Source organism: Pseudochaenichthys georgianus, chromosome 11, assembly GCF_902827115.2.
Source record: "Pseudochaenichthys georgianus chromosome 11, fPseGeo1.2, whole genome shotgun sequence".
Taxonomy (NCBI): Eukaryota; Metazoa; Chordata; class Actinopteri; order Perciformes; family Channichthyidae; genus Pseudochaenichthys; species Pseudochaenichthys georgianus.
Window position 1 is genome coordinate 19,736,090 of NC_047513.1, and position 9,556 is coordinate 19,745,645.

Genomic DNA, 9,556 nt, shown 5'->3' on the forward strand with positions numbered 1-9,556 from the left:
GAGCACTTTCCTTAAGTTGTCATTACTGATACCACAGACCAGTCTATCTCTGGTTAGTTCTTCATAGAGATTCCCAAATGTGCAGCTCTTTGCCTTGATCCTTAAAGCACTGACATACGATTCAATTGACTCACCGATTTTTTGATTCCTTGTATTGAACTTGTGTCTTTCCATAGTGACATTTGTTTGAGGGTTACACATCTCCCTAAATTTCCTTTTTAGACACTCCGGGTCTTCTTTAGACTCGGCATGAGTGATGATGGGCGCATCCTCGCCAGGACCCCTCACTTCAGCCGCATAGACGAAAGACCTCTCGCGCTCGATGGCCTCTGATCCCGCTATATTGAGGAGAATGTATGCTCGTGTCCGTGCTGGCTTGTCATAGTGTGCCGCCGCGATGAAAATGTCATATTCCTGTTCGAATACTCGCCAGTTCTCTGCGATGTTACCGTCAAAGACGAGTGGGTCGGGTCTCCGGAATCCTTCCGCCATGTTAGCTTAGCTGCATGCGTCGTGTTGGAGCAGGCTTAGTTGTCCTCTCAAACGTCACCCAGACGTGAAAAATCCGCCGTAAAAAAACTCCGGAGACTTGACTTCTGACACCATGTTTGATGTTCTCATAAACGAGTCATGTTTGTTATAGAACTTGGTTTAATAACCTTGATAGTAACGGAGCAACATACATACACCTGGTAGTTATCACAACACTACTCGTGTGCCGCATGTAGATCCCTACATCCGGTACGGTGTCTGCAGAAGGACCAAAGAGACCAAATGCGAATACTCTACAATTTCTTTAGCTAATACTATAGCGGGCTGCAGGCGAACCAAGTCCGCGTTTCGCTGCCTTCCTTGATCTCCAGTTATAACGCCAGGCTCCGCCGCTGGCCGAAGCTAACGGAGCCGCAAAGGGCTAGCTACGGCTCCGGTTAGCTTCGGTTATCCCACCACTGGGATAATTGGGTCCCCTTTTAACATTTGCTCCCGTTTAGCATTATGGGCGTCATAGCCATAGACTATAAAAGTCTTACCCAAGGCTGAATCATAAACTAAACTGTATATATATATATACACACGTATAAAGGGTTACATCCTTAGCTGGCTAATAAGCTACATAACAAGCTAAGCTAACAAGCACACAAACACCTGCTAACGGGGTTAACATGTATAATATTATCATTTTACTCACCGAAAAAAGCTGAGAGTAGACTTCTTGGAAGTTCTGTTAGTACATTCAAGCGCACAGCACGACATCTTAATTGTCTGGTATATCACCACGAACACGGCTAAAGCTAAAGGCTCAAGTACAGTACTATGACTAACTAACGTTGTAGCCTCTATGGTTGTAGCCTAGCAGAGTGGACAAGTTGCTGTTAGCTGACAGTGAGGCACGTATCTGTCCATCAACGTGACCACGCCCTAATTAATGCAAAAACTTTAAGACCTAATATAAATAAAAGGGTCGCGTTAGAAAACAATTCACTCACAGATCCATAATCATGAAGGTGGAATCTAACTGTATCGATAATAAAATGTATGGAGCCAGGGAGAAAAACATGTTTTTTTCCGCTGTAAAGTTGGGCATTTTAACATGGGGGTCTATGGAAATTGCTCCTTTCTGCAGCCATCGCCTATCGGCCAATATATGAACTGCAGTGTGTGGCACTTCCGTATTGGCTTCCCGGCTCTTCCCCAGAGTTTGCCGCTTGGTTCAAACGCACTGCAATTACATCCTTCACCATGAATCAAGCAGCTGTCTTATACTGCCCCCTACTGACCAGAGTTTAAGTGTGGGAACTGAGATGTGTCATCACTTTCGTTTCGTCACACTTACAGTAATGATACTGCAAATGAAGCAAAAACAACAGCAAACAATCACATGGACAAAGATTAACATGCTGATGTTATTATCATATCAGCATGAGAAGAGGCACATCGCTTAAGAAATTAAGAAGTAAATATGATTCAATTTGTGCTAGGATAAAAGTTTACAATAAGTAAAAGATACATTATACAATAACTACAAAGTAGCTCAAAATCAATCTTATAGAAACAGATGAGAAAACACATGTGGTTTAACTTATAACAGAGATAAAGGGTTTTCATATAGCCTACAATTCATATATGATGCAATACATGTTTCTCCCATTCATTCATTATTAACATACAAAGTAAATAATTATATATGGTCAGTATAATAACAGGAAATTCCCTTACACGTGTAGCATTTTATTTTTGGCTTGTCATAATATTGCTTGTTTTTCATCAGACAGTGGACAAGAAGGAAAACGAAACTATGATGTTCAGTTTCGTTTCCCAGTGTAGCTGCTGGGAGGGTATAAATACAGAGACTGTGTGCAGAGCGACATCTTCAAGCTGAACGTCGTTTCATCTCCATCTACCAGAAGTGAATCAAATACCTGAGCAAAATGAAGGGATCTGCAGGTAAGACAATTTCATTTTGCACACCTTTTTGGTGTTTAATGTTAATATTGTGTTTATTATGTGCTATGCAATGTTGTTTTGTAAATTCGGTGCAAAGCCAATATTAAGTGTTCATAATAGCCTACTAAATGCATTTTTGTAAAATGTCGTGTTAGATTTATTTATTTATTTATTAAACAGACGGAAGAAGGGCGTGACCCTTATTATATTTCGATAACATGCGACGTCATTAACCTTCGAGAGCCTGTTGTTTTTTCAGTGTTGTGACACAAAGACTTGTATTTTGCTGAATGTAACGCTTTTATTTTTTCATGCAGAATGGCTTCCTTCCTTGTGGAAAGAGACCTTTGAGGAGCTGCTGGACGACGACAATGAGCTGGACCATGGAGACCAGTGGACTCTGAACTTCAGCTACACCCAGGGAGACACACTCACCACAGAGGAGAGGAAGAGGGGCTGGAAGACTTTCTGCCACTGTGCCTTTGGAAAGTATGTATCTTTTATATTATATATATTTATAAATATACACATGTGTTACAGCAAAAGTTGAATAGCAGGTGAAATTAAAAGTTAAAGTGATTATAGCACCATACAAATAGCAGATAGTGTTTATTGCACAGGATTGCAATATGTTACTTTCAACTACAGTTCTATATATGCAGGTCAATTGTGATAAAAACATTGCTACACTTTAAAAATAGTTTTCTGTTATCTAACAAAAGTAACTAAATATGCAGACAATGTCAGATGAAACCGGTCATTTGACCAGTTTTCAAACTGGAAAAGCCTGGTACTTCACCCTGGGTAACAAGTTCTCCTGTTTTATGGTGACTCAAAAAGCACATGATATGATTCAACCAACAAAGTTATTGTGAGATTGAACTTCCTAAATAAAAAAATAAAAAAACATTACTTGTAAGAACCTAACAATATTGGTTTTACATGTTTTATTTAAAAAGGACAATGCCCTTTAACATAGTTCCAATGTGCATTAAATGTATTGCTATTGCTTTATTTCCACATTGGTCCCTAATTTGGCTTTTACATGCACTGTGTAACTTAAATGTCGAGCTATATGTATAATTATGCCACAATACACTACCATTATGGCAATTCAATAAAATAAAATAAAGATAATAATGATTACCACTGGTACTCTACAGTACAATTAGCAAACAATTGCTACAGGTCTGGTTTGCTTTTAGCAAGTAGTTAACTTTTGTTGTAAAATACTTAAAATCTGGAAAAATGTGATAATAGTTGGTAGTTGACACACCTTAAAAGCTGATGGTTCAAATACCTCAGGTGAAATCGTACTAACCCTAAGAATCTCCAACTTTAATGTATTGTCTTCTCCTTCCCCCACAGTTTGAAGTGTCCATCATGCAGTAAAGTTTGGAGTTCCGCAAAGGTCACGTTGCTGTTCCGTTACCGGCTGCGCGGTGAACGGGGGGTAGTGATCATGAGGCCCTTTGGACAGGCCTGTCGCAGTTGCCATGATGATACTTATGCCCGTCCTGGTTTTTCAGAGGAGGAGGTGGAAAGAGCGTTGCTCAAGCTGTGTGCCAAAATCCGGAAGAATTGCTACGGAGAAATGGATGACAACGATGTCGGAGGGGAGCCACCACACTCTAAAAATAATTCCAAACCACATGAGTCGGACCTGTGTGAGGCCTGCAGTCAGGGCATATGCCGTGTAAAAGAAGAATAGAAGTGTGTGTGTGTGTGTGTGTGTGTGTGTGTGTGTGTGTGTGTGTGTGTGTGTGTGTGTGTGTGTGTGTGTGTGTGTGTGTGTGTGTGTGTGTGTGTGTGTGTGTGTGTGTGTGTGTGTGTGCGTGTGTGTGTGTGTGTGAGAGAATGAAAGTGATGCAGGAAGAAACTGATTCGTTATACCATTGTAACCATTGTTCAAGTAAATACATAAAGTTGAATTTTTTCTATTGATAAAGTCTGACCGAGTTTTTTTTGTTGCCTAATACTTTAAATACAGGATCAGATCAGTCACAACTACAGCACAGAAATCGACAAACAAATCCCTTATTATACAGTTTCCTATTTCAAGGTTACTTAACATCCTTTTCATTTTGCTGACGCTTTATCCAAAGCGATTCACAATAAGTGCAATCAACAATGAGGATACCAATTTAGAACAGCAAAAATACTGTGTGTACATTACATTCAAAGGGCTAGGGCTTTTTATATAAATGCTTATTTTCAATTGTGCTTCACAGATGAATTGCATTTTTTCTGACATTCTACAGAAAAGGTGGAATCTGGGTGATACAAATCTGCTGAAATATATTCGTTCTAAAAACATCTAAAACCTGTTAAATAGCAATAACTAACTCTTAACTTGATGAATCCACAACAAGTAGAGCTTAAAGTATTTTTATTATTTTTATTATTGTTATACTTTATACAAAGCTTATTTATATAGGAACGTTACTGGTGTTATGTGTTACCAGGAAGAAGAGTAACACCAGTGACGGTAACACCAGTGACAATTTGGAAAAAACACTATTTTAACAAAATGGCTGCAATGTGTCAGACCAAATATGGCTTCAGTCAATATCAAAATAATTTAACTCTTCAATACAATACATTTTCCCATTGAAATGTTCACCTCTAGGGCTATGAAATGAGTAACACTAATGACAGACTTGAAAGACTGTTGTGTCCCGTCAATTATGATAGTTTGTTATGTATTTATCACGTTCATGTTTGTTTTGTTTGTTTCACTTCCTGTTTTATTTTGTACTCCTTAGAGGCTTCTCAATACTCAAATTTCCCCTCCTCGACTCCTCGGTCCTCCGGTAGTGACCCGGAAATGAATTTCAGCGCGCCATTTTGAAGGACGTCTCATTTCTCTAAATGCACACCGAGGACCGAGGATCGAGTGTCGAGGAGGCTCTCTGGAGGAGCTATAACCGAGGATACACTGATGGTTCCTCCACGGCTCCTCCGCGGATGCATTTCCGGGAACGGTGGAGGCGTGACGCACGGCCGGACTTATCTCAGCCAATGACAGCTCTGCATGCATCCCCTGGATATTATTTTAGAAACTGCTCTCATCGCAACGCGATGTTTACAGTGAGAACAGCTGTGAGGCCCGTGCAGAAAGCAGAGCAGTGTGTAAAATATATATCACTCAGTATAACAGACCTACTCTCTTTATTTGCTTTAGTTTAGTAGATATATACAAACAAAGAGTCGATATTTTTCTAAGACCATTTAGTGCTTCACATAATAAAATACACAACGGCTGTAGCCTGATTATGCTTTAGGAGCTGTAGGTGTGTGTGGTACAGTGTCGGTGCGTGTTGTAGGCTACAGTGTGTAGGTGTGTGTTGTACAGTGTGTAGGTGTGTGTTGTACAGTGTGTATGTGTGTGTTGTACAGTGTGTAGGTGTGTGTGGTACAGTGTATAGGTGTGTGTTGTACAGTGCGCAGATGCAGCGGACAGACGGGTCTCAGTTGGTTTGGTGTCCTCTGCTTACTTTTAATACTTGCAAATACAACTTTTGGCCCGTAATTTCAATTCCCCATTTCAGCGACCAGAGAGAGGGGGGGGGATATATCCAGTCTCTGATTGTGTTACGTTATTATGAGAGTGCTCTCATACTTTAAATTGCATATATTTATATAAATATATTTGTGTGTGTGTGTCCGCATCTGTAGCCTGTTATTGTCTCATTATACCGCACTCTCAATGAATTAAAAGTACATATGTGGGGGAACAATGTTCAGCTGATCTAACAGAGATTATAAAATATGACAAAACACTCGACAGCTGATGCAGCTGTTGGCACGTAATAATGAACGGACGTCGCTTTAATATGACCGCTCAGAGGAGAGGAGTTCTCATTTCTTTAAACGTCTGCTGCTTCCCCTCCTCTCTCCTCGGTTCCCCTCCTCGGTCCTCCGCTCGCATCTCCTGTGGGCGGGTCTAAGTATCGAGGAGGGGAGTCGAGGAGGGGAGTCGAGGAGGGGAAATTTGAGTATTGAGAAGCCTCTCTTGTCTCATTCCAGGGCCCTTTCTCATTTCTCGAACTCCCCTCCTCGACTCCCCTCCTCGACTCCCCTCCTCGATACTTAGTCCCGCCCACAGGAGATGCGAGCGGAGGAGCCGAGGAGGGGAACCGAGGAGAGAGGAGGGGAAGCAGCAGGCAGTTAGAGAAATGAGAACTCCTCTCCTCTGAGCGGTCATATTAAAGCGACGTCCGTTCATTATGACGTGGCAACAGCTGCATCAGCTGTGAGTGTTTTGTCATATTTTATAATCTCTGTTAGATCAGCTGAACATTGTTCCCCCACATATTTACTTTGAATTCATTGAGAGTGCGGTGTAATGAGACAATAACAGGCTACAGATGCGGACACACACACACAAATATATTTATATAAATATATACAATTTAAAGTATGAGAGCACTCTCATAATAACGTAACACAATCAGAGACTGGATATATCCCCCCCCTCTCTCTCTGGTCGCTGAAATGGGGAATTGAAATTACGGGCCAAAAGTTGTATTTGCAAGTATTAAAAGTAAGGACATCAAACCAACTGAGACCCGTCTGTCCGCGGCATCTGCGCACTGTACAACACACACCTACACACTGTACAACACACACACTTACACACTGTACAACACGCACCTACACACTGTACAACACACACCTACACACTGTACAACACACACACCTACACACTGTACAACACGCACCTACACACTGTACAACACTACACACTGTACAACACACACCTACATACTGTACCACACACACCTACAGCTGGTAAAGCATAATCAGGCTACAGCCGTTGTGTATTTTATTGTGAAGCACTAAATGGTTTTAGAAAAATATGGACTCTTTGTAGATATCTACTAAACTAAAGCAAATAAAGAGAGTAGGCCTGTTCTACTGAGTGATATATATTCTACACACTGCTCTGCTTTCTGCAGGACCTCACAGCTGTTCTCACTGTAAACATCGCGTTGCGATGAGAGCCGGGCTGCAGTCGGATAGTTTAAAAATCAGCTCCTAAGTTCTAACCCTATCGTCTATTCCTTGACCTCTGAGTGAAACGTCACGGGGTTAAGGGATAGTGGATAGGAGAATTCAAAAGGACTTAGGAGAAGAGACTGCGGTACTTTAGAAAATCCGAATGCACTTTCACTATCCGACGTGTTTATGATGCGCCAGCGGACGTCATTGTGTGCGTCTGCTGCTGTGGGGAAACCATGGAAACCACAGTTTTCTATACAGCGGACTACAACATGGATGTTTAATAAGAACGAAGGACTACTGTGAACTCATCTAGAGACTCTGCACCGTGCTCTGATGCTGCTGCTTTGCTTTATGAACGTGGACAACAGAGAAACATATTCTTCATGACCAAAGTTGGAATTGAAATACAAAAGGAAAGTGAAACTTATGCTCGTCCCCCTCTCCCTCCGGTCCACATTAATACAAATGATCCCAATACGCATGATTGTATGAACTAAAGATCTTAAAATCAATACAGATGTATTTATTATAAACGTTAGTCCTTACCATCTATCACGGTGTATATCACCATTCAAACATCTTTTAAAAGTTGAACAAACCCCACACAGCTCAGTAAAGACTGAAATGTTGACTTTATTTAATAATTTCAGTGAAAACTAACGTTCATATTTCTCTTTTTGATTATAATACTGATGAACGTTCAAAACAAAGCACTTTGACAACTTACCACCTACGTTTTAAAATGCTTAATACGCACCGTAACTTTCATGATATCATTTCTCGGTCATAATCGGTTGTTTCCGTGAACGGCCGACTGTTGAGTGACGGCAAATGCTGCGGCTGCAAGGCATTGTGGGGCAGCATTTTCGCTTCTCCTGTCGGTTAGGGAGGTCCAGTGGTTCCTAAGCTAAAGGAGGTTATAAAGGAAGTTTGAAACCTCCTTTCCTATCATTCTCATCATTCTAGAGAATTCGAACGGCACTTATCATGGCTGCCATTGAGGGACTTCCGGGTCATTTCACTCCTTTAGGAAGGTTCCTAAGCTAAATGGACTATTCGACTTCAGCCCAGGTTCTCAAATAATATCCAGGGGATGCATGCAGAGCTGTCATTGGCTGAGATAAGTCCGGCCGTGCGTCACGCCTCCACCGTTCCCGGAAATGCATCCGCGGAGGAGCCGTGGAGGAACCATCAGTGTATCCTCGGTTATAGCTCCTCCAGAGAGCCTCCTCGATGCTCGATCCTCGGTCCTCGGTGTGCATTTAGAGAAATGAGACGTCCTTCAAAATGGCGCGCTGAAATTCATTTCCGGGTCACTACCGGAGGACCGAGGAGTCGAGGAGTCGAGGAGGGGAAATTTGAGTATTGAGAAGCCTCTCAAGTACCTTTTTTGATATCCTCCATGAGAGCGTTTCGTTTTGTGACCGTTTTGTCACTCCCTCTGTAAAGAGTGTTTCTTTGTTTTTTGATCCATTAAAGTTTATTTGTCTTCAAACCTTTTCGTCGGGTTGTGCAATTGAGTCCTCATATCAGTGAGTCACGGTTCCTAACAAAGACGCACGTACAATTTGAAGATAAAATGACACCTTTAACAAACAAAGTAAGAAGTGTCTGACTTTCCTTATGTCTTTGTCCACTGCACTGCCTCAAATGATCTCTTGTTACAGGAGGCACTTCAGAGACAGTACATTACTTCAAAAATAAAAGCGTTTTGTGTAGCAGTAACACCAATGACGTAATTTTGGGTGACTGACATTTATTGGATATTATTAATAATTTGCGTTTTTTTTACCATTTCAGTGTTATATTTAATGTATGTAATGTTATGTAAATATGAATGAGATTTATTTCTTGAAAAAAATAATATTTTAAATAAACTATAGGCTCCACTTCCATGTATGATCAAAGTGACAAGACAGTTCCTTGAACTTGGCATTTTAAATAAATTGCAATTTATCTATAAAACAATTTTTTTAATGTCTTTATTTAGTACCATTGCAAAGACAATCTCTATTTATTCAACATATATAATGAATGTGAGTATTAGGTCAACGTCATGTATTTTGGTGTCTGCAAAAGTAAGTGACAGTACTTCCACCTTTTC

At 40.9% G+C, this 9,556-nt stretch overlaps 1 protein-coding gene across 1 annotated transcript; it reads left to right on the top strand.

Annotated features, from left to right (window-relative positions):
* The first annotated feature begins 2,336 nt into the window (after window positions 1–2,336).
* Window positions 2,337–4,393, top strand: LOC117454869 (receptor-transporting protein 3-like). Its single transcript, XM_034094138.2, has 3 exons — window positions 2,337–2,445; window positions 2,763–2,934; window positions 3,814–4,393. Exons 1-3 carry the CDS (start codon window positions 2,430–2,432, stop codon window positions 4,154–4,156), a joined length of 531 nt encoding a protein of 176 aa, XP_033950029.1. The 5' UTR covers window positions 2,337–2,429; the 3' UTR covers window positions 4,157–4,393.
* The last annotated feature ends 5,163 nt before the right edge of the window (window positions 4,394–9,556 follow it).